The 26,411-nt window shown below is 41.6% G+C and overlaps 1 protein-coding gene across 1 annotated transcript in view; it reads right to left on the bottom strand.

Annotated features, from left to right (window-relative positions):
- Positions 1-26,411, bottom strand: part of GMPS (guanine monophosphate synthase) — a 110,790-nt gene that overhangs the window by 79,344 nt on the left and 5,035 nt on the right. Inside the window, exons 3-5 of the mRNA XM_044669529.1 lie at positions 25,868-26,086; positions 25,550-25,614; positions 25,333-25,434 (exon numbers count right to left, since the gene is read on the bottom strand). Of these exons, the coding sequence (XP_044525464.1) occupies positions 25,333-25,434; positions 25,550-25,614; positions 25,868-26,086 (386 nt within the window). The remainder of the gene's footprint in view (positions 1-25,332; positions 25,435-25,549; positions 25,615-25,867; positions 26,087-26,411) is intronic.

The raw sequence follows: 26,411 nt of genomic DNA, 5'->3' as shown, positions 1-26,411 counted from the left end.
TTTGAAATAAATTTATAGCTTGGCATAAAAGGTACAAACACTTGTGCAGGCAATATACTCCTTAAAATCTGAATGGATCAGGGGCAGCTGGGTAGCTCAGTGGATTGAGAGCTAGGCCTAGAGATGGGAGATCCTGGGTTCAAATCTGGCCTCAGACACTTCCCAGCTGTGTGACCCTGGGCAAGTCACTTAACCTCCATTGCCTAGCCCTGACCACTCTTCTGCCTAAGAGCCAATACACTGTATTGACTCCAAGACAGAAGGTAAGGGTTTTTAAATTAAAAAAAAAATCTGAATGGATCAATGACTTCATGAGATAACAAGAAATATTAAAAGAAAGTCAAAATTCTGAAAAAATAGTAAAAAAGTAGAAATAGAAAAAAAGCGAAAATCACTGACCTAGAAAACAGATTAAGAAGAAAGAAATTTTAAAATTGTTAGATTTCCTGAATATTGTGATAAAAAAATTAACCTAGAAGGGGGCAGCTGGGTAGCTCAGTGGATTGAGAGCCAGGCTTAGAGATGGGAGGTCCTAGGTTCAAATCTGGCCTCAGCTACTTTCTAGCTGTGTAACCTTGGGCAAGTCACTTAACCCCCATTGCCTAGCCCTTACCACTCTTCTGCCTTGGAACCAATACACAGTATTGACTCCAAGACAGAAGGTAAGGGTTAAAAAAAATTAGCCTAGACACCACATTCAACAAATATTCAAAGAAAATTGCCTAGATCTCTCAGAATCATGAGGCAAAGTAGAGATTGAAAGAATCCATTAGTCACCTCTTGAAAGAAACCATCAAATAAAAAGTCCCAGGAATGGTATGGCTAAAATGCAGCACCTCTGGGTCTAAGAAAAAAATACTGCAAGCAGATAGAAAAGCAGAATTTAAGTACAGTCACAGTCAAGACCACAAAAGATTTAGCAGCCAGCACTATAAAGGAAAGGAGAGCTCAAAATATGGTGCTACAAATGATATAGGCTTACAATAAAAATAGCTAATAACAACTAACTGATATAGTGCTCACTCTCAGCCAGACACTGTCCTCAGATCTTTACAATTATTTCATTTGATGCTCACAGCTTCTCCCCCGATTTTACAGATGAGGAAAGTAAGACAAACATAGGTAAAGTGACTTGCCTAGGGTCAAAGGACTAGTGGATATACTGAAGCTGCATTTGAACTCATGATTTCCTAACTCCAGGTCTGGTGCTCTTTGTACTGTGGTGCCCCCAAACAGCCCCATCCAGGAATGATGTATTTGGCAAAATTATACTACAGGGTAGAAATAGATCTTTAATAAAAGAGAGGGCTTCCAAACAGAGAAACTCTTGAGTGCAAACAGAGGAGCTGAGAGAAAAATAAAAAGGTAAACACGAATGAGCAAGGATAAACTACTTCCATTCAGATAATTCAGATCTGGGGAGGTGATCCATGTGCTCAAGAAAAGAGAGGGTGAGAGATACACAGGAAAGGGGGGAGTTAGGACAGAGGGAGAAGAAAGAGTGAGATGTGGAAAAGGAAAAACTAACTATAATTGGAGAGAGCAGTAGAAGTCTATACAAAGAAGGAAGAAGAAGTTGGGGGAACAACTCTCCTCACTCTCAAGTGAACTAGTCAAAAGAGGGAAGAAGACACACACAGGTGGGTGCAGAAACATGTACCACTCAACAAGGAAGGAGAAAGGAAAGGAGAGAAAAAAGGGAATCAGAGAGTTGGAGCAGGTTAAGGGAAGTATTAGTCCTAAGCAAAACAAGCTCGAAGAAAAAAATTAATACCTTTTGGTAGTGACAAGGATGGGAACCTGAAGTGCTCATCAATTGGGGAAGGGTTGAACATATATGCAGTTTAACACAATGGAATAGTATTGTACTGTAAGAACTGAAGAAGAGGATGGCTTCAGAGAAACCTGAGGAGACTTGTATGAACTTGTGTAGAGTAAAGTGAGCAGAACCAAGGGAACGATTTGTACTGACAACAACACTATAGAAACAACTCTGAAAAACTTAGGACTCTGGACAGTGTAACTGATATGGCCATTGTACCCCCAGATAGTCAGGCAAACTATTATCAGGGAAATTCCTTTACACCCTGGTGACTCCCAACCCCAAACAATCTGACCTTGAGGATGACCCTCCTTTGACTGTCTCATTGATTTGAGATGGACAAAGAGACACACCTCATTCCTCTATCCTCCAAATCACTGAGAACTACCCCCATGCCTTCTGGCAAACTTCCCCCACTCCTTGCTTCAGTGCTTACCACTCTAGAGTCTGGGCTTCACTGGTGTAAAGAGTATAAAAACCCCCAAAGTTGATGTCCTCTAGGGGACAGCTTTTCCATCCATGCTATCCTCCCAAGGAGCAGCTCCCCATCTTGCTGTTCCACCTTCCTATCCTCCTGGCCATATTCAACATCACGTTCTAAATTTAAAAAATTCTCTTTTTATTTTTAAGCTAAAAGTTTTGGAGTCTTGCATTCTTGCAAAAGGTATCCTTCCCGAACTCCAGGGGTTCACCTCTGCACCCCACAACATAGTGACCAGCCACAATTCCAGATGCTTGATGAGAGAGGTGTCCAACTTGGTGTAAGATGGCACATATTTTAGGGTGAAAATGGCCAACATAGGAATTTGTTTTGCTTTGGCTGAGATATTTGTCATAAGGATTATACTTTTCTTTCTTTCTCAATTAGGGTAAAAGGAAGTTAGAAGGTGGATTTTTTCCTGATAAAAAAATTAAAATAAAAATTACACATACACACACAAATACATATCTGTATCTTAGGACTGAGCTTTCACTTGTAACCACTAGTCATCACTGTTGAGTAGTGCTACAATAAAAATAGGGACCTGGCCAGAGTTTTAAGTGTTTATTTTATTTTTTTGGAATGAAATTAAATGTTTTAAAATTCTTTCCATGGTTACATGATTCATGTTTTCTCCCTCCCCTCATCCCTCTCCTCTCCTAGGGTTGACAAGCAATTCCACTGGGTTATACATAAATATTTTATCACTTGAACCCATTTCCATAATATTAATTTTTGTAAAAGAGCAAGCTTTTAAAACCAAAACCCCAAATCACATACTTATATAAACAAATGACAAATCACATGTTTTCTTCTGGATTTCTTCTCTCACAGTTCCTCTTCTAGAGGCGAATAGCATTCTTTCTCACAAGTCCCACAGAATTGTCCTGGATCATTGCATTGCTATTAGTAGCAAAGTCAGTTACATTTGATCGTCCCACAGTGTATCAGTCTCTGTGTACCACGTTCTCCTGGTTCTGCTCCTTTCACTGTGCATCAGTTCATGAAGGTCTTTCCAGTTCTTATGAAAATCCATCAATTCATCATTCCTTAGAGCACAATAGTATTCCATCACCATCAGATACCACAATTTGTTCAGCCAGTCCCCAGTTGACGGGCACACCCTCATTTTCCAATTTTTTGCCACCACAAAGAGTTCAGCTATGAATATTTTTGTCCAGACAGGATCTGATCCAGTTTTGTTTTTTAAATTTCTTTGGGATATAAACCCAGGAATGGTATTGCTGGATCAAAGGGCAGGCATGATCAGAGAGAGAACCTTCACATTCACAGAGCTAAGAGTAAATGTGGGTTGCTGAGGAGGGAGAAATGCAGATAGGACACAGCTGTCCTCTGAGACCTTCAGAGAGGCTGAGGTAAGAACAGGCCTGTGGCACCTGAAATATTCTCACCTAGAGAGAATGAGAGGCATGAGAAAGATGCCAGAGGGAAGTTTCTCTACCTCATCATCCCAGAGCAGAATGGACCCACAGGACCTGGCTTCCCAGATAAAGGATTTCCTGGACACTGAAGAATTTCCAAAGAGTTTCTTGATCCAACCTTACTAGATAGAGGAGGGGGAGTAACGGGGGATTTCCAAGCTCTCAAAAGAAGACAGAACCTATGTTGGAAGTACTAAAGAGAAGCAATGGAACTGAGCAAAAGATACGAAGAAGCAAAAACCTCAACTTTTCATTCCACAACAATTAGTGCAAGCTATTAGACATTCTAGGTTAGTTAGCCATCAAACATAACCATCATGATGATAATGATGATAGCCTTTATATAGCACCTTCCATGTGCCAGGACTGTGTCAAGCACTTTACATCTCACTTGATCCTTGCTACAACCTGTGATGCAGTTGTTATCAATCCCTATTTTGCAGTTAAGGAAACTGAGGCAAACAGATGTTAAGTAACTCCCCAGCTAACCAATGTCTGAGACTGGATTTTAACTATTATCTTCCTGACTGCAGGCACTGTGCTCTACTTACTGCGCCACCTACCTGTCTAATTTTATTTAAGAATTTACATTTATTATGAATTTATTAAGTTTATATTTATTAAGAGTTTATACTGTGCTCTATGGAGGAGCTAAACAAAGGCAAAACCCAGTTCCTGCCCTCAAGCAACATAAGCTTCTAACAGAAGAGTTTACTTGCAAATAAGGAGTTACACCAAAGACACAGTAAGTGAGAGTAAAGTGAGAGAGGAAGCTTCACATTAGCCTCATTTGAGCTGAACCTTAAAGAAAACCAAGGAAGCTGAGGGGCAGAGTGTGCAGGCAAGGCATGAAGGATGGACACCAGTTCAATTAAGGATTGGCAAGAAACTGCAAGGCCAAATGCAAAGGTTATTGCCTTTTGAACAATTCCACATTGGGTTTTCTTCCAGAAAACAGACAAATCTTGAGAGTTCTACTATAAGGTAAGGGACCCAAATAGAAGACAAAGAAATGATTTTTGGAGAAAGCTCCCTCTCCTTGTTTGATTTCTGCTATAAGAAGGGCATGCTCATCTATAGTCACCAAAGTGGCAGACTAAGATCCTAATTCCCAAGTCCCCTTCTCCAAGAGTGAACCAAGTCCATTTAAGCCCAGAAATTGGTGTACCGAGCCCCAGGTTATACTAAGTTGCATGACTAAATAAAACATGATGTTCTTGCACAGTCAATTTATTTAAAGGGTCAGCTCCATCTTCTCACTTTACCAAAACCTTTCTAAAGAGTCTGACGATACCATTTTTTCCTATAATTTCATCATGATACGACATTTGCAAGTCCAGCTGCCTTCAATAAATCTTTTATTAAAACACAGCTCATTGAGATTTATGATTCCTGAATCTCTAATTCTTGCTATTTGGCAAGAGTATGTTTCTTCCCATCGAAAAAACCAGGGCCCAGAGAGAGGAGTCTCATCTGCTTTGTGACTCACTCCCTGCCTCTCCTGACCCCAGACCTCCAAAGACTTTCCCTAAACCTTACCAGAGGAGTGAATCCGCTCTGCTTTTTTTGTTGTTAATATAATTTATTTACAAGGGTCATCTGGGAGCCAGATATGGATATATCAATTATGTCTTTTCTGGTTCCATTTGTCAGTTCATTCTCTGGAGGTGATATTCACTAGTTATTCTTCAAGTATTAAATCTGTGGTTGTATTTTGTACTTTTTGACATTAGTGATCATGCATATCTCACTCCTCACAATAGGGGAACCCCCCAGGATCTGTCCTGGGTTCTCTTCATCCTCAGCTTCTCTCCTTTGGTGATCTGATTAGCTCTTTTGGCTTTAATCATCTCTCCACAAGTGACTCCCAAAGTCCAAGCAGACCATTTCATTCCTGTGCTTTAGTCACCCAAGTGCTTTAGCGTTTTAAAATTTTAGTTCCTCCTTCTCTCCTTCCCTTTCTTCCCCCTCCCTGAAAAGGCAAGTGATATGAGATTAGTTATACATGTCATGGCATGACTTGTTGATTCTGCCTCTGTATATCTTTCCGCTCACATGGCTACCATCCTTACTCATCTCTTCTTGACTGGATGATTGAAAATGCATTTCTTCTTGGTCTCTTTGCCTCTAGTCTCTCTCCTCTATAGTATACGCTGCACACAGCTGCCAGGGATCTGTATTTAAAGCACACAATTGACTTTTGCTTTCCTGTTCAACAGACTCCAGTGGCTCCCAATTATCTTTAGGGTGGAGAAGGGAATAGGCATTTACGGAGTGCCTACTACAAGCCAGGCACTGCAATAGATATAGTTTACAAATATTGTCTCATCTGATCCTTGCAAGCCTGTGAAGTGGCTACTGTTATTATCCCCCACTTTACAGCTGAGGAAACTGAGGCAGGGGTTAAGTCACTTGTCCAGTGTTCGTAGCCAACAAGTGTTTGAGGCCAATTCTGAACTCACATCTTCCTGACACTAAGCCCAGCACACTATCCACTGGGCCTCACAACTTTGTAGAATCCATACCAAACCTCTGTTTGGTATTTAAAATCTTCACACTGGCTTTTACCTAGCTTTATTATCTAAGATTGTTTTTCATCTAACTGCCCGGACAACCTGGCTATGTTGCCTTTCCTCACACAATCATTCTATCTAAGTCCCCAGCTCTAAGATGCACTTCATCTCTCCTCCTTGGTTTCCTTCAAATCCCAGATCAATTAGTTATCCATGGGACTGTCCTGGTTCCCCGACCTGCTCCTGCCTCCTTTCCAAAACTATCTTGTAGTGACTTCCTATATGCTATCTCTACTTAGGCACGTCTATTTGCCTCCTCTGACAAAGGGCACAGCACGCTCCTCTAGAGTGGAGAATATTTCTTCTTTGTGTGTTCCCAGCACCAAGCCCAGGAACACAGAGGGGCTTCATAAATGTTTCTTGCCCAATTGGCTCACCCTGGGGAAGAAATTCTGGGACCAGAGAGTAATTCAATCTTGACTTTGATCAAGCTATCCCCAGACCACGCTTTAGTTCACATAGCCATCCATCAGGACACTGGGATATCCACCTCGCCACCTGCTTCGCCATCTCACCTGCACATCTCCCACCCTTTCCACCTCTTGCTTAGGTAACAATCATCAAATCAGGCTTATCAATGATGATGCCAAGAATATGACAACCTACTGTCCTCTGGTTCCATTCATGTTCCTTTTAACAGGCTAAATCAGATCCTTCTGCCCTGGCCACCAAGACCTCGTTGTTTTCTCCTAGTAAAACACAAGGTCCTTGAGTCTGGAGAGAGTACCCTGAGCCCAGCCCAGTGCCTGCTCCAGGGAAGGCACCTAATAAATGACCTTTTTTGGCTGACATTAAAGAAGGATTTGGCACAGGTATCTGAAGGTGGATAATCTGGGGCCACCCATGCCTGGGGTTATTACAGCTTTCTTCTAAGAAGAGGCATCATGGTCACACAATTATAGGGCTTTCTCTTATTTGGGGCTGGGATAGGACAAGTGATTTCTTAACTCAAGACTCTAGGCTCCCTGATTTCCTCTTCCCAGGCATCCTTGTAAGCCCCATCTTCTCCGATGCTGCTTCTTGGCCTGTGGACTCCCAGACTTAGTGATCAACATTCCCAATGAGTCTTAACCAGAGACATTTCAAGATAAGAGGCAGTGGGGCCCCTGGACCCCAGAAGCTAAAGACCCCTGCATTCTTGTGCTTGAATAAAGTAACCCCCCTTGTCCAGTAACTCAGGAATGCCTCATTTTGTCCTAACATCGAACCTGGACTGGATGTAGAGTTGAGCCTACAGCAAGTGCTATGAGACAAGATTTCCTCTGCAGAAGGATTCAGTAAAGGGGAGATCTTATCCCCTACTTAAACTCTAGACTACATTGAATACATCTCTGTGCTTTCAATATATATCCTTCTTCCTTAGAATCAATACTAAGGGGGACAGCTGGGTAGCTCAGTGGATTGAGAGCCAGGTCTAGAGATGGGAGGTCCTGGGTTCAAATCTGGCCTCATATACTTTCCAGCTGTGTGATCCTGGGCAAGTCACTTAACCCCCATTGCCTAACCCTTACCACTCTTCTGCCTTTGAACCAATACACAGTATTGATTCTAAGATGGAAGGTAAGGGTTTAAAAAAAAAAAAAAGAATAAATACTAAGAATTGGTTCCAAGGCTAAAGAGTGGTTCAGGTTAAGTGATTTGCCCAGGATTACACAAGTAGGAAGTATCTGAATCCAGATTTGAACCCAGGACCTCCTATCTCCAGGCCTGGTTCTCTATCCACTGAGCCAACTAGGGGCTCCTATCACTGTCTGAAGCCTTAGACTACTCAAAGAGAAACCTTTAGGAAACTATCACTTGTGTGAATCAATGTCCTGTTTCTTCTCTGTCCAAGGCAGGAAGGGATTCTCCCTTGAAGTAATCAGACAAAGAGAAGGGGCCTTTGACTGATCTACCTAAGAGTTGTAGTATCTTTTCCCAAGCTTAAAAGTTAGAGGAATAATCTACCTAAGGAAGAAAAAAAATTTCTTTAGTACTGTAGTTAGTAAGATAGAGTAGTATTGACCAAGCTGAAAAAGAGAATCACTAAAAGGGGGAGTCAAAGAGAGAGTGAATGGTTTAGGGAAATGATTCTCAGAGGCTGAACTCAAAGTTAAATGACTACTGCTATGTTTAATGCAACAGACAGTTAACTGAATTGCTACTTAAACTCTGGGCACTGGCTCAATCTAGACAATGAAATATTCGTTGTTCAAGAATCCTATAAACTGGGACTTGAAAATTACTTGTGCGAAGAGACATTTTTCAACTGATTAATGGTCAAAGGATATGAATAGGCAGTTTTCAAAGGAAGAAATCCAAAAAAATGTGAGAAAGTATTCCAAATCACAAGTAATTAAATGCAAAATAAGGCAACTCTGAGATTTTTACCTTATAACCTTAAGATTAGTAAAAATGACCAAAATAGGAAAATGTCAATTGTTGGAAGGGCTATGGGAAAATAGACACAATAATACACTGTTGGTGAAGCTATGAATTAGTCCAGCCATTCTGGAAAACAATTTAGGATCATGCCCCCCCAAAATCACTGAACTGTGTATGTATATACCTTATACTGGCATGGGCATTGTACCCCAAAACTATAGAAGTATTTCAGGCAAACTATAAGCAGGGAAATTCCTTTGCTCCCTTCTATCCGTGTGACTCCTAACCCAAAACATCTGATAACTCCTATAAGACCCTGAGAGTATTATCCTCCTTGGATCATCCTTTAGATGGGCAGAGAGATACACCTCCTTGATAACATCAAGTTGTATCTCAGACATCCATCTGTTCTCTAAAATGTGAAGGTCACCACCTATATCTTCAGGCAATCCTCCCAGCTGCCCATGCTTCAGTGCATACCACTCTAGTCACATCTTCACTGTTGTAAAGAGTATAAAGACCCCAGAATTGATGTCATCTGGGAACAGCTTTCCATCTATGCTGTTCCACCTAGAAGGCAGTCTTCTACCTATGCTGTCATCCTGGCCAAATTCAACATTACCTTCTAAATTAATAAATTTGTCTTTTTTACTTTTAAGCTAAGTTTCAAAGTCTTGCATCCTTGCAAAAGGTACCCTTCCCAAACCCTGGGGGGTTCACCTCAAGCCCCCCACAACAATACCACTAGCCTAAGTCCCAGAAGATCAAAGAAAAAGGGAAGAGATCTATTACTACCAAAGTATTCATAGCAACTTTTTTTGTAGTGGCAAAAAACTGGAAATCAAAAAGGAATCTGTATCCTGGGGAATAACTAAAAAAGTTATGGCATGTAAATAAAATATTACTGTGCCATTAAGAATTGATAAAATAGACAGTTTCAGAGAAACCTGGGAAGACTATTACAATTGATGCACAATGAAGTGAGTAGAAGCAAAAACAGCTTAAACAATTACATTACGTTTAAAAAAAGTTTCAGACTTGAGAACTTTAATCAAAGAAATAATTGCTATGAATGCAGAAGACCAATGATGACACATACTCTTCAGCTCTGGACAGAGAGGTATTAGACTCAAAACATCAAAGAATGAGAAATACATTTTTGGACCCAGCCAATATGGGAATTTGTTTTGCCTGACAATGCAAATATGACATCTCACTGCCTTAGTCCACTGCATTGCCTTGGTTTTTCTTTTTTTTCTAATGTGGGGGTGAGGGGGGATAGAGGAGCAAATAAGAAAAAGAGATAAGAAAAGAAAGATCATTGAGGTGTCTTTTTTTTTAATACAAAGAAGAAAAGAGGAAGAAGGCCAGAAAAAACTGTAGATAAATAGATCCAATATGGGAACTACAGTGTAGACTTATAAACAGAGAGGCCCAAAAGACTTAGTGACAAATGCTTAAAACTGAACTAAGACTTTTGGGACACCCTGTACTTAAAAGCTAGCAACATGTAACAGGGATCCATAGTTTCACGTACAACCTTCTTTTTCTGGCCTATTATGAAAATGTAAATTACTACTTTGGTTCACATCTTTTAAGTTCAGAATAAGATTTGTCTGAGGAGATATCCAAGGGCATGAGGACACTCATTTGGACATTTTTCAGAGAACAATGTTGGGATTAATGATAAATTAGTAAAATTTGAAAATTTGTTGGTGGCAATCTCATGCCTACAATGAAAAGCATAGTATTCATTGGTTTCCTTGAAAAAAGATAACTTGTCTCTCACATTCTTTCTCAACTTAAAAAAAGAGGTTCCATGACTTCTTGCAGATCATTAAAACTTAATAGTCAGAGAATAGAACATAAATTTGCTGTGGAAGGAAGATATGAAAGAGAATAAATATAGTAAGACTGGGAAGATAGTGTGGGCATGTTCAGAGATGCTTTGATTTCTACAGACTACTCAAAATTATTACTGAAAATTCATAGAAGTAGTTGTTGTTCAACTTTTATTTATGAAGATGCCCAATTACTTCACTGGCGATGTTGTGTGACTTGAGGATAAATTAGATTGAAGTGAGGCAGAAATGCATAAAGTCCTCATCTCGCTCTCTCTTTCACAGTCACACAAGTCCAGTGGCAAGAATCAGGTGACTGGTGATGGCACTACATTGTGAAGATAGGGTTGACTGCTCCTGGATCTTCTCCTTTGGAGCTTCGGCTTGGGTGAGTGAGAAACCTACCCTCCTTTCCTGGCTTCTGGAGAGATTAGTTCTGGAGAGGCCTCCCCTTCTTGGAGGAGGCCCCATGAGTTAAGCCCTTGTTTAATTCACCACTGAGTCCTCTAGCTACGGGGTTAATGAGCTCTGCGTGGGTTGAACCCCAGACGGAGCAACATTTAGGGAGATAGGCTAGACTTCTTACTCTACCCTCTTTCACATTTCTCTACTTTCACTCATTCCACCTCTTTGTAAATAAAACTACTGAAATTCAATTTGACTTGAGCTATAATTTTTTTTTAATTTTAAACCCTTAACTTCTGTGTATTGACTTATAGGTGGAAGATTGGTAAGGGTAGGCAATGGGGGTCAAGTGACTTGCCCAGGGTCACACAGCTGGGAAGTGTCTGAGGCCGGATTTGAACCCAGGACCTCCCGTCTCTAGGCCTGGCTCTCAATCCACTGAGCTACCCAGCTGCCCCCTTGAGCTATAATATTTTTTAAATCGGCAACCACAGTACTATCTTAGAATTCTCATATATTTAGTCAAACCCTTAATTTTAATTCCTTATGAGATGCAATGGATAACCTTGGCCTTTTCTATGTCTGAGCAAGTTCTAAGTACTCTATAGCATCTTCTTCCATTGCTTTTATGGCCATTGTGTAAAGTTTGAAAGGTACTGGGGTAAGGACAGGTTGGGTGCAGGGCTGGAGGGCTAGAGAAGTAAAATGGAAGAATACCCTCTGTGGCTGAGAGGCTGCTTTTGAAATTCCCTCACAAACACCCACAAGAGATGTACCCCTGAATAATGTTAGGTTAAGGATAACAGGACCAGTGTCTTTGATAAACTTCTGGGGATTAGTGGAGATTACTTGGCAAAGATTTTCTAATAGTTGAACCCCAGGAGTTCCCCTTGTCTGACAGACTGTTACTGTTGGCTCTTGTTGTTTTGCCTAGGCTAATGGCGAGCTTAACCACCAGCCACTCGTTCTTTGTTCTCCCTCCAATATGAATATGACTATGATTTTCTATTTCTCAAGTAGTTTAATAATTATAGTAAATTTAGAAAGGGGATAGGTTTTGAGGGGAGAGAAGACCCTACTGAGCTTCTTGTTTTCAGCTGAGCCAAGATAGCTCAGCTCCAACTGATCTATCTTCTTCTAAGCTAATCAAAGTCTCTATGCTACCTAAACACGTGGGAAGTGTCCTTCTTGGGAAGGTCAAGAGAATAAAAATATCTTCAGGGTGACCCCCTGAAGTTAAGGGATCAGGCCCTTCTCGGCCTCTGTTGTTGTTAGTTCTTCCTCCAATGGAGGCTCTCCACAACAGGAACTGTATTTCTCCTTTGAGTAAGGAAGAATCACCATAAAGTTTTTCTATCTGTTGGGATCTAGATCTCTGGGTCTTTTGCTCCACACTCAACCGAATTCAGAGGGCAAAGACCCTTCAGTTCTCAGTTTCTCCCACAATCCTCTTCTCTCACTCCAACTATTACTCCCCCTCCTGTCACATTTCAACCTCTGTCTGCTCCATCTCAGTGTGCAGAAATGCATAAGCTTGATTCACAGTTTTCCTTTCCGCAATCGTACCCTTTTAATGTTGTGACCTTCTTAAGGTCACTTATGTATATTATACTTACCAAGCTATTCATCTAATTTCTAACTACTCCCCCCCAAAAAATAAACTTTCCTCAATTACTCTATCTCTATTCTATGCTAACCTAATCTAATCTAAGGAATTTTATGCAGGGAAAGTTTTGGATAAGGGTAGTTTGGAGTTTTACAATAAATTTCAGTACAATAACTTTTTTTGAACAGAACATTACAAAGAACTGTGAATCTTTATGCTAATAATGTTGTTAAGCTACACTAATACAAACAGTTTTTCTACTCTACCTATCTACTATTATTTGCAAACTATTCTATGTATATATTTTTCCATTAAACACAACTTCAGCATCCGTTTTACAATGAACAAGTAACTTTAACAAACATCTGCCAAGGCAGCTTACTTCTATTCCTAAGTATAACTATCTATCCTATGTATAAATTTAATTCTTACTCTATTCCCTACTTATTTTAACTATTCTCTAAGTCCTGTAAAGGGGAAACAAGCCACAAACCATCAGAGCTCCTTCAGGTTTAAGACACGAACAAGAAGAAAGCTGAGCTCACTGAACTCTCTTTTAAAGAGGCTTCTTTTGTGTCACTTCCTGTGCCTTCCTCTTAGTTTCCATGTCCAATCACAACAGACACTTTGCTTAGGACTGCCCAGGAGGCAGTCAGTAAATTTTGATTCCTTACTCACTCTAGCACAGGTGGGGTCATAGACCTCTCAACTTGTGAATTAAGTGGGGATGTTCTCACCTTTGGTGATTAGATTAAGGATGGAAGGGCAGATTTGATTTCATTATCACAGTCCTTAGTCTAACCTATAACCTAATCTTACATACGGTATATATACATACTATGTTACATATTGATAGACCCTTTCACTATATTACTAAACTAAATACACCATATACATTATTTACACAGATTATTTAGATATAATACTGTAATATACATTGTTTCCTAATTCTGATATTAGTCAAATAGAAATATCTATTGATCTATTTGCCTAAGACCTTAAGGAACTAACTATATACAGATTTACAATTTTGCATAAATGCAATTTCAGACACTAGTTTATTTACACAAGGTCTCCAAATATATGTCAGTTTGTGATTTTGTGTTTTGTGTCTAATAATGTTGTATTGAATGGATACTTACCAATTTTCTTCAGATTTCCATTTCTCATGTTCACTGATGGATCCCTTCTTTCTTCCAAGTTATGTAGTGTTGCATGCTATTTTCCTAGTATGTGAAATTAATTTTGTTTTTATGTTCTTGCCACACTTAATCTTACATAAAAGTCCTGTTTTTCGTCTATCCTCTTCTTGTATATACACATTTACAAAATTCAAACTCTTAGCTGTCCATTTCAGCTTTTCTCTGTTTCTTTTTTTTTGGCAGCTTTTCTTGAAGCTTTTCCTCTGGGATGATTTAAATCTTTTCCTCTGGGCTGGAAACTTGTCTTCTTCTTGTCACTGTGGCATGCTTGACTATTGTTATGAGTCAATTGCTGGGATCTCGTTGTCTAGAACATTATGTGGCACTATTCTTGCTTTGTGGTGTATTTTACTTTTTCTCAATTCTTTGTTTTCATTTCTCATCACTATTTTTGTTTATTATTATTATTTTTAACCCTTAACTTCTGTGTATTGGCTCCTAGGTGGAAGAGTGATAAGGGTGGGCAATAGGGGTCAAGGTGACTTGCCCAGGGTCACACAGCTGGTAAGTGTCTGAGGCCGGATTTGAACCTAGGACCTCCCGTCTCTAGACCTGACTCTCAATCCACTGAGCTACCCAGCTGCCCCCTATTTTTGTTTAATTATCTTCTTCTATGTTTGTTACAGTGATATTGGATTTTTCTGGTTTTATGTGGGAACAGTGGAAGCATGTGTCTTTCCCTGCAATTGTTATAGCTGTCAGGATAGTAAGCAATACTATATATGGTCCAGTCCATTTTATGTCTGTAGCCAATTTTCTATTGAATTTTTTTTACATATACTTTGTCTCCCAGTTTGATGTTGTGCAAATTGTATTCCGGGGTACTGTTTGTTGTATTACACCCATTTTGTGCAACTCTGCTCTTCTTGATTGTAAAGCTTGTATGTTGTTAATTGACAATCTCCTCCTATCATTGCTATGTATGCTGGTTTACAAGTCCTTCTTTGCCTAATTGCATGTCTTTATAGCATCTCAAATACGGAGATGTGCAGATCTCTACCAGGTCTCATTCTAAGAACGAATTCCAGCAAGACTTTAATCATCAAGTTAGTTAAGTGTTTGGACTCCATTTTGGGAGCGATCTCTTAGGCTGCTTCTCCCATTACCCAACCTTGCTGAGAGATCCTTTATGGTCTCACTTACAATTATAGAAAAGGATAGAAATAGAAACAGAAGGAGAAGTGGTGTGGGGAGATACTTGGGAGTGGGAACCCCAAACGTTCCCACCCGAGTGATGGGCCCCATAGAAATAAAGAAGAGGCACCCCAAAATCCCTCTGCCCTTCACCCCTTTCCCTAACCCCTAAATTGGGAAGAATAAAAGCCATTCATTAGTCAGATAGTATTCCAGAGTGCCTGAGAGATGAGGGGGAGGGGGAATCACAGCTTGGTCTGGCTGCCTCCATCTTGAAGCCAGACCACCCGCTGTGAAGTTTACTGACCTCAGGGGAGGCTTGTGTGAACCTCGCCTTCATTAAGAATCAGATTGGGGTCCTCCATACCTCATCTTATAGGGAAGCCTTGCCCACAAATCCTGTGGAGTGGCACAACCATCCAGGTCACCCAATTTCAGGGTGGCACCCCCTTGAAGTCTCTCAGAGTGTATATTTGGCAAGAGGGGAGAGCTCCAAGAGAGTCTCACCTCATAGACTCTCTATCTCCCCTCCATCCCTAACATTAGTAACTAGGCTCTTATTATTCTTATACCTGTTACCCCAACCTGATTTAGCCCAGCTGCCAAGATAATATATGCTATACTTCTTGGAACTACAGGTGAGAGTTGGGTAAAAGATAGACTTAAGCAGCTGAGCAGTCCTGAAAAGGGCTTGGCAAGCTCTTACCCTAGAGGTACTAGTTCTCCCTGAACACTTCATAAACTCAATACCTGGATGTAGACCCTTCTAGCTAACCCACATAGATTTAAAGGAACATTTTCTCATAGGATAATAAATATCAAAGCATGAAGAGTGTCATATTGAAACAAGAGTTAAGGGGGGTTGTGGTGCTGTCAACATGGAATCTAGAAACCCCCAAACTTGTGGCCCAGTAAGATCAGATGAACCCCTAGTTTTAGGGTTAGCTTGTAAACTGGAGACCCCAAGAGAGTTCACCCCGGGGGAAGTTTCAGATTTAGCTAGTCTAGGACTGAACAATAGACTCTGGGGTAAATGATAATCTCAGTTAGGTGGGGCTAAGCAAATTCTAAATTTTCTTTTATCTTAGAAGTTTTCCCCATTGTATCAGGCCTGTTCCTAAGAGGACCAATACCTGGGCAGGTACCATCCTTTTAGTATCCATTGTAAGGTAGGCACCTGAGCCTCTGGCTAAGGTTTCTTTCCCAAGCCTGTCTGCTAGTTTAGACACTCCCATTTCCTTATATTCCTAGTAATGTCAATCAATCATCTTTCCCTGTCCCTGGATTTCCTAAATGGTATATAGATCCCCCCAAATTTTTCATGCCTTGGAGTCATCATCTTGCATGGCGTCACTCCCAGGGATAATGTCCCCAGAGTCCTAGGGTGTAGACCCTGTAAAATTTTTGGTGCCGGGCTCTGAGTAAAGGGCCAAATATTGGTTTTTCTGACTTTGGTAGTTCTGTGTTATTCCCAAGTTAAGTGTCATCAGTTAGCATGTATTTAGCATCTACTTTGTGCCAGCCAATGAGCTATTGAAGTAGAATCTAGAAGTCCCTGAACTTATAGCCTAGAAAGATTTAATGAACCTCAGTTTACTTAGCTTAAAGGTGAAAGCTCCAAGTTTGGCCTTGTACCTTGAGAGTTCCTCCCTGAGGGAAAGTCCAACTTCACTAGTCTCTGACTATGGACCTTAAAGGAGTTTAAGTGGGGATGGCTAATCCCAACTGATGTTAAGTATCTCTTTTGTCCCAATGGTTTCTCCTCTTAGGCCAAAGTCCTTTACTAAGATGGCCCAGCCCTTGGCTGGATCTTTCCTTTGTAATAATTAACAGAGCCAGTAATTAATGTTAGGGATAGAAGGGAGATAGAGAGAGTCTATGAGGTGAGACTCTTTTCTAGCTCTCCCCTCCCACCGAATATACTCTGAGAGACTTCAAGGGGGTATCACCCCGGAACTGGATGACCTGGATGGTCTTGCTGCCCCACAGGAGTTGGGGACAAGGCTTCCCTAAAAGATGAGGTATTGGGTACCCTGTTCCAATTCTGAATGAGGATGAGGTTCACACAAGCCTCCCCTGAGGTCAGTCAACTTCACAGCGGGTGGTCTGGCTTCAAGATGGAGGCGGCCAGACTAAGCTGTGGTTCCCCTCCCCCTCACTGTCTTTCAGGCACTCTGGAACACTATCTGACTAATGAATGGTTTTTATTAATCACAATTCAGGGATTGGGGAAACGGGTGAAGGGCAGAGGGATTTGGGGTGCCCTTTTCTCTATTCCTATGGAGTCTCTCACTCGGGAGGGAACTTTTGGGGTTCCCACTCCCAAGCGTTTCCTCCCACCTCTTCTCCTTCAGATTCTATTTCTATTTCTTTTTTCTAATTGTAAGTTAGACCAGAAAGGGTCTCCCAGCAAGGTGGGGTAATGGGGAAGGAGCCTAAGAGAATCGCTCCCAAAATGGAGTCCCAAAACTTAGCTCCCTCTATGATTGAAGTTTTGCTGGGTGAGATGCGATGGGATGCCTTTGACCAGGGAATCGGGTTTCAGTGTCCAAAGAAAGATCCTCGGGAAGCCCTCAGGACTGGATCTGAGATGAGATGTTGTCCTCCTCCCTCTCTCTCAGTCCTCTGCCAAAACTCCTTTCCTCCTCCTTCCTCTTCCAGAGCATTACCAAGAATCCTCTCTGGTCCCAACTGTCAGTAACTGTCACCAACGGCCTTCTTCTGGCTCTTTTTGTCCCATCCCCATCCTTACAGTATCCCGGTTTTCTGTGGTGGGACTTTTTCCAAAAATCCCACTAAATTCATGCCTCACTATTTCCTATTCCTATTTTATGTTGCCCCTCCCTCCAAAATAATAAATCCTTATCTTGTCTTATCATTATACTAATTATCTATCTATTCCTATTCTAAGAGGGGTTTTGGAGAGGTTGGTAGGGGGATGAGGGTTGCAATTTATATAAAATATTTACAGGGTACAAAACAATTTTGTAACACAAAAAATTTTCCATTGAACACAATGTCGTAAGTTTACAGTGTAACAATTTTCTTATTCTTAAAGTCTTCTAAGTTATTATTTAACCCATCTATGATTTAACAGAATTTTAAACTTGTTTCTACTTTTAATGTATAAGTCTACCAAGTAATGCAATACAACTATCTTATTATTCTTAGCTGTTATCAAATTATGTTTAAACTACCTATGTTTTAAATGCAATGTTAGTTTTTATATTGAGAATTTATTTTAGTATGTTAGTATTCTTAGTTATCTATCCAACAATACTTATATATTTTATTCTTATGCTTTCCCTGCACTAGCTCGCTAAAAATTTTTGAACTTCCCTAGCCCTTTCTGCACTTTCCCTATGTCTAATGTTCTAATTATCTGCTAAATTGTTATTATGCCACAGTATCTACATGGTTAGGGATTATTATTTACAATTCTACTCTACTTTTCCAACCTACATTATAGGTATATATAAAATTTATATTATTTACACTATTATACAAGCATTAGTCCTGCATATCGATGTTAACCAGGCAAGAAAATCACTTGATTTTCTTATGTGGTTAAAATCTTATGGAACTTGCAACTATTTACATTATAGATATATATACATTTTATATTTTCACAATCTTCAGACACTCAATTATTTACATGAGGTCTTGGCTAGATATCAGTTTTGTGTTGTGTTTTGTGTTCTCTTTATGTACTGTGCATGCAAAATACTCACTCTTGTTTTCAAAGTTGTCAATTTTCTTCAAGTTGCCTGTAAATTTCTCTTGTATCTTGATGCTATGTACTATGGTTGCATTATCCCTAAAGTGTGAGGTTAATTCGTGTTTTTGTGTTATCACCACACCATAGTCTTACATAAATCATTTCCTTCTGTCCTCTTTGTGCAATTGTCCATATTTTTGCAAAGTTCAAAAGTTTTTTCACAATGTCTTTTCAAGTACTCTTTTCTTGCATATTTCTTCTTGGTGATTTTCTCAATTTCCTTTTCTTCTCTTGATGCTTTTCCCCTTTTCTATTTCTCCTTCACATGTTGTCTGTCATGATACATGTTGTCGGATGGGCTCTCTGGTCCAGATACAGGAACAGTGTGGATTGTGATGCTTTGTCAGTGATGAAAATCAGTTGTTTGTGTGTGTATGTTATATGCACTTTCAGATGTTTTTCAATGATTTTATGTTTTGCAATTACTTTGAATTTCAATTCTCAGTCCTCAGCACTTTCCGTAATTTATCTATCTTGAACTGTTTCTGGGTGTTCTGGATTTGTATGTTTCTTTTCAGGTTTCACGTGGGTCACGTGGAACCACAAATCTTTTCCTTCTACATTTATACTTGTAGGGGTAGTGAGCAAAATTTTATAGGGTCCTAACCACTTGGGATCTGTTACTGATTTTCTTGTGAAGTTTCTTATGTACACTTTGTCTCCTGGTTTTAAATTATGCAAGTCATAATCAAGGGGAAATCAAACCAAGTTCATGGAGTTCTGTGAGTCTTTGTTGCAGGGCCTGGATATATTTATGCAGTTCGCAATCTGTACCCAGCATTGAGACATATGGGGTTTTGTGAGCTCTTCCTTGCCAAACAGGTTGGCCATATAGCATTTCAAATGGGGAAAGATGTAAGTCCCCGCTAGGTTTGCTTCTCAGTTACCATAACACTATTGGCAAAGCATTTGTCCACTTTAGATGAGTTTCTGTACAGACTTTGCCAATAAGTGTCTTTCTCTGTTGAATCTTTCCACCTGCCCAGCACTTTCTAGGTGATAAATGGTGTGATAATTCCCTTTTATTCCTAGATTCTTGTAGACTTCTCAGAGTATTGCATGAGTAAAATGACTCCCTGTCTGAGCCAATACTATTGGGTATGCCAAATCTAGGAATGATTTCTTTCAGTAGGGATTTTATCAGGAATGCTGCATTGTTCTTTTTGGTACCTCTTGCCACCTTGTCAACCAGTCAATTATGACAAGTGCATATTTGAATCCTTTATCTTTGGGCATGCATGTATAGTCTATCTGCAAGCATTCAAATGGAGTGTACGCCAAAGGTCGGCCTCCAAAACCATTTTTTCCTTTTTCTTTTTTTTTTTAAACCCTTACCTTTACTGTGTATTGGCTCCAAGGCAGAAGAGTGGTAAGGGTAGGTAATAGGGGTCAAGTGACTTGCCCAGGGTCACACAGCTGGGAAGTGTCTGAGGTCAGATTTGAACCTAGGACCTCCCGTCTCTAGGCCTGGCTCTCAATCCACTGAGCTACCCAGACCCCCCCGCCTCTCCACCCTCCGAGACCTTTTTTTCTAAAAACTCCCTAATTGAATTGCAAACAGATCTTGCATTTTTGGCAAACTCTTATGGCATAGGGGGAATATTCCAGGTGCTAACCTGAAATGTAGTACTGAACCAATTAATGCCTGGGTGCCATAATGCCCTTTTTCATGAATGGCATTGCAAACTGGGTAGTACAGAGCTTTTGGTAAGATGGGTTTGCCTAGCTCAGAGAACCATATGCCGTACACTAGTTTGGACCCTAGATTTTTCTTCCAGTCCTGAATTTCCCTTGGGCTATAGGCTTGTTTTAAATTGTACTCTTCCACAAGGGTGAAATTCAGAACATGGATAGGGCCAAATCTAGCTCCATACTTTGCTGTTATGTCCGCCCTATGGTTCCCTAATGGTGTGCTATCTTCCCCAAGAGTGTGGCCCTGGTAGTGCATGACTGCTACTTCTTTTTTACTGGGTAATTTTACTGCTTCTAAAAGTTGCAGAATGATGTCCCCATATGCAATTTGTTTTCCTCCAGATGTTATGAACCCCCTATGTTTCCAGACTTGTGGCATGTAGGGCTGTAAAAGCATATCTGGAATCCATGAAAATGTTTATTCATTTGCCTTTATGTCCAATGTAAAGTTCAACCCCTCACTGTTTTTCCTGTCTGGAACTTCTCATTTTCCTTTGTAGACATTGTAAAGCCAATCAACTATCCCTTTCATCTTTAGTCCCCCATGCTCCCCTAGAAAGGTATTTAAGCTTCCCCACTTTAATGGCTCTTTAGAGTTGTCCATCTAGCACAGTTGGCTCTCCCAAGGGTCAGGGACCAGAGCATCCAGAGTTCAATCCTTGGACTCTGCATGGGTGTATGGTGCACAGCAATGTGTAGAGGCCTAACTAAGCACTTGTACCCCTTTCCTTAATTAAAGAGTGATTTTTCTGTTTAACAGAGCTAAGCACTGGGGTAACAAAAACAGATAAAGAAAGGAAGAAAAAATAGTCCTCATTCTCAAGGAGCTCATTCTGGTGGATGAGACAACATGAAAATAATACATACAAACAAAATATATGAGGGATAAATTGAAGATCTCAGAGAGAAATCCCTTGGATTAAGGAAGCCTGTGAAAGGTCTCTTGTAAAGGTTAGGATTTTAGCTAAGACTTAAAGGAAGCCAAGGAACCTAGGAGGCAATGAAGGAAGGGAAGGGGAGACAGATAGAATGTTCAGGCATGAGGGACCACCAGTGAAAATATTTCAAGTCAGGAGATGGAGTATCTTGTAGAAGGAAGAACAAGGAGTTCAGACATTGCATTTAAAAGAAAGGAGTGGAAGGTAAAGTGTGAAGACTATAGAAAGGGGGAGAGGGGAACAAATTATAAAGCTCTTTAAAACCAAACAAAGCATTTTATGAATATTTGATCCTGGAGGTGATAAAGAACCACTGGAGTTTACTGAAGAGGGGGAATGACAAAAACAGTCCTATGGTTTAGGAAGATCAAATTGACACCTGATTAGACAATGGACTGGAATAGAGACACTTGTGAAGTAGGAATGTTGTGGAAGAAACACACCCAAGTTTGTAGCAGGATCTAGCTCCAAGAATGGTAGACTGGAACTGTTCAATCCAGAAGTAAGAAAAGAATTTTATTTGAATAAGAGGAGGTATAAGGTGGTCAAATAGCCAAATAGCTGGTGGAATAGCCTTGAGGCTAATCAAATAGCCTTAGAGCTGATGAATAAGCCCAGAAGCTAGTAGAATGGCCTCTCTGGAGCAGATAGAATAGCAGCTCTCCAGGTTTGGAATAGCAGCTTCAGCACCCTGTGGATCTAGGGGTTAGTCACCTCCCATTCCTGAGAAATCTTCACCTTTCCCAAAAACCCTGGAAAAATGGACATGGCCAAATTCTGGTGGAGGAATGGGTACAAAATCATCAAAAAGGGAATAAGGAGCATGTACAGATTTGGGGGATTCTTCTGGAATGCCAGAGTCCTTAGTGTGAATGTCCCATGTTCCACATATTGTCCATCTTGTTATCATTTATCAATGTGGGAGAGGTCTTGCTGCCCTTCTAGAATGGGAACATTGGTTGGGGGTGGGGGTGTTATAGCATAGTCCTAACAGTTCATAACTAAGGTAAATAAAGAATGGTATGAGTAATTAATAAAACAGAGCAGCACAAAGCTGATGCCTAGGCATTACAGATCTTATACAGATGATTGATGATACAGAATGGGTAATGTCAATTTGACCCAAGAGACAATGAGACCAGAGTAGGTGGTACAGCAGGGTTTATTTGAAGTGGCAAGGGGCCCAATGTCAGTAAATACCTATTGTTATATTTAAAGGAGGTCACTAGTATCTATTTGAGATAGTAGAAATGATGTACAGAGAGGATAAGATGTCACTTCTCCTTTATAACAGTTGCCCAGGCATGATCCTTCAGGTCAAAGTGGTTTATCCCTTCAGGACCCACCTGGGGTTAATTGATATATTAATTTGGGCTCTTCAGCTGGGATAACGTTGATATTCTGACTGCGTTGACTCCCTTCCCAAATGAGCTTTGGAAACCAATTTAGGAAGGTACTTTAAACTTTATATATTTAACAAGAAGGATAAGGGTAAAGGATTGAGGTATTAGGAGACCCTACTTAAATTGTTACTAATGAAACTCTTAACTGCTGGCAAATGAAGAATCAATGTTAGCTTCCCTCTGGTTCAGCCTGGCCAGGGATAAACCAGAGTAGGTAAACTGTTGGGAAATCTTCAGCTTCTTCTTCTGTAGATCTTAAGCCTTAACAGTTGAGATATATCCACCCTTCCACCCTCTTCTTCGTCTCCTGCCCATTTCCCGGATCCCTCCCGGGCTCTGGGAAGCCTAGATAACTAGATGATGAAACTCCTAATATCTAGGGGCAGTAGACACCAAGGTGGTGGTCAAGTACAGGTTGATAATGGTATATGAAGGACAGGAAGAGCTTGCAGAGTGATGTTTGCATTCCAAGACCAGGAACCACACAGATCTCTAGCCTCAGGACAGGTAAGACCCCAGAATCTCTCCCAGGGTTCTCAACTGCCCCCTCCTGTCTCTCGCATGCCTCACTGGAAACATTCTATCCAACTGACTTATCGGTCAATCATTGAATGAACTTCAAGCTCCCAGAGATTCAATATGACACTATGGAGTCCCACCTGGGTAGGGAGAAATATAGGGTTTTAAGGGTTTGAAGAAGGAAGGGAAAGTAAGGAAGAAGGCAATCTGGATAGGTTTCATTGGCTCTTTCTAAGAGGGAGGTGGTTCTCAGGAATGGACAGTCAGGTTATACATTTGTCTGGGTCTGGCAGGTCTCAGGAACAGAGAGTCCTGGTACCCTGCCAGGGAGGAGAGGTGTGGCTAGGGCCTTCTGTCCCATGATTTTGGCAGGTGTTGGAGGGGCTTTTTGTCCTAAGGTCTGTCAGGTAACTGATCAAAAATACAGATTCTGCAATTCATGATTGACGACTACTGAAACTACAGGTTTTACAGTTGACATTTAATGAGTGCTAACTGGTGAGAAATACATGATTTCAGAGCATGAGGGTCCTGTTTCTGTTAATGTTGCCTCACTGCCCACTGCCAGCCTCCACCCATAAGACCAACCAGGAAGCTATTATAATTGTCTAGGCTCTAGACGAAAGGTGTTGAAGCTGGCATCAGAGAAGACAGCCAAGAGAAGCTGTGAAAGCCAAATTAACTGAACATGGTAACTCACTGAATAATGTGGCCATGAGTACCACAGAATAGTTCAAAGACATTCAGGTTGCAAATCTGAATGGTTGCTGATGTCATAGGGAAAGATAATGAGCTGATTTGGGGACATGTTGATTAAAAATGCCTATGGGATGTCCAGTTCAAGATGTCTGCTTGGCAGCTGGAGAAATGATAGAGACTGGAAGAGAAGTTAGGGGTATAAACATATGAGAATCATCTGCATGATTTGATGTTAACTGAATCCATGTGAACTAATGAGATTACTAAAAAGGGAAGAGAAAGAAGGCCAGGGCAGACACCTGGACAGTGAGTGACCTTGACAAAGGAGACTGATAACCCCAGTTTAAGTGGGGCTAGAAGACCTAAGCAAACGCTAAATTCCCTTTTAATCTTAGAAGCTTCCCCTATTTTATCAGATCCATTCCCTAGATGACTAACACCAGAGCAGGAATTATCCTTTTAGTATCCATTGTAAGTAGACTACTTCCAGATGCCCCAGTCTCAGGCTATGGTTTCTTTCCCAAGCCAGTTTGCATCCTGTCTGTGTAATTTGGACCTCTCATTTCCTGGTAGCCATGGTAATGCCAATCAATCATACTTCCTGGTCCTTAGTTCCCCAAATTCTATTGTTCTTCAGAGAGAATCAACTAGCAGTGCCTTGGGGGGAGAGGGGGAAACTTGAAATCTGGAGAGCCCAATTCCGCTCTTGTTCCCTGAGAATGAATTAATGACATCATAACATTTCAGGCCCTGCCACAACTGTTAAAGGCAAATCCACTCCATGTTGATCTGAAAGTGTCTAAAATAAAAATATTATTCTTAACTGGACCTAGGAGGGATTACCCATTTAGACCACCCGAAGCACTTGACCATAAATTCTAACTCATGGGTTCCTAATACTTTGTGATCTGAAACAGGTTTGTTTACTTGAAATATGTTGCATATCAGCCCTAAAGGAAACTTAAGTATTTGGGAATGGGTCTCTCTTACTCACAATTGGTTTTTACCATACATATCCTCGTCCGTAAGTACCTTTGTACAGGTTTTTAATTTAATTTTTAGTGTCCTCTGCCTTGTAGAAGTTATATATCCAATGAAAAGCACCTTTTCAATGTTGATTTATTTTTGCCCCTCTGAATTTCAAACAAATGAGATTTAACTATATTTTAGATAAAAAAAACTAATGGACGAATTCTCAGGGAACAGGGACAGAATTGGGATCTTAAGATTTTAAGCTGAACGCCAACCTACAGTTAAGCAGAGAATGAGAAGGGGGGGGGGGGGAGTGGAAGCCCAAAGGCAGACAGCTTTCTCAAGGAATCTAGCCAAGAAAGGAAGGAGGGAAGCCTCGATCGAGGGGTCAGCTCCAGTTAGAAAAGGAGAAATCGAGTACTTTCTTCACCACGGATCTCTTCCGTGGTCCTTTTGCACACTGGACGCCCAAGAGTGATTAGGCTGCTGGGGGCAGGGACGGCCTCATTCTTGTGGCCTCGGGCCTGGCGCACCGTGGGAAATCCGGTAAGAAGTTCCCGAGTCTATTACAAGAGTCCACAATGGGACAAAGAGAGCAGCGAACTGGCATTCGGTGGGGAGGGAAAGGGGGTGGGGACGGAGACCCGACGTGAGTGAGGGATGTTCCCCTCTCCTTGCTTCAGTTTCCTCATCTGTAGAATGCCGGGGCATCAGGAAAGTTTCCCGCAGAGTGGATGTTCGTCCTGGAGGAACTTGGGGGCTACAGATGGTTAGAGGAGAGGAGGGCTGAAACAGTAGCAACGCCGAAGAAAATAGGTTTCTCAGTCTTTCTAGCCTAGGAAATAGTCACGTGAAACACTATCTACCTACCTGAGAGGTAAGCGCTAGGACCTCTGGGAAATCCTACGGCGGCTAAGGAGACTGACTGGAGTCGCGCCCGCTGCAAGCCCCGCCCAGGACGTGAGGCGCCCCGATCCTCGACCAATGGTAGCTCACCACGCTCCCTGGCAGCCTCCGGGCGTCGGGATTCTGAGCGCTCGGCTCCGCCCCGCCGACTCGGTGCAACTGTTAAAACCTTTCCCGCAGCCGCCGGTGGCTGAAATTGTTGTTCCGGCTTTGCTTCCGTCTCGTGGAAGGTCGGGACGTCTTTCTGATTGGCCCGCTTGAAGCGGGAGCGGGGCCGAAATAGGCCGGCTTTGCGGACTGGACCGCTTCCTGCCGCGCGAGGCCGGAAGTCATGAGCTGCCGGAAGTTATTCGGTACCTTCAGAACCCTTTCTGGAAAGAGGGAGGCCGCGGTCAGCAGAGCAGTTGAGGAGCTGGGTTGGCTCTCCGATCCAGGTCCGAAGCCGCCTCCGCGGGCCCCGACTCGGCCCGGTCGCGGCGAGCTCGCCTCCGACCCGCGCAGCACCACGGCCCCCTCGTCCAGCCCGTGGCCCGGCGCGGCCGCCCTCCCCGGGACGCCGGCCCGGGCCCTTCCCAGGCTCCCTCCGGCCCCCGGGGGCCGCCCCCCGCCCTAAGCTAGTTACCTCTGCTGCGCG

This window comes from Gracilinanus agilis, chromosome 3 (assembly GCF_016433145.1).
Source record: "Gracilinanus agilis isolate LMUSP501 chromosome 3, AgileGrace, whole genome shotgun sequence".
Classification (NCBI taxonomy): domain Eukaryota; kingdom Metazoa; phylum Chordata; class Mammalia; order Didelphimorphia; family Didelphidae; genus Gracilinanus; species Gracilinanus agilis.
Note: the sequence above shows the minus strand (reverse complement) of the source record. Positions and strands in the feature narration are given on the sequence as shown.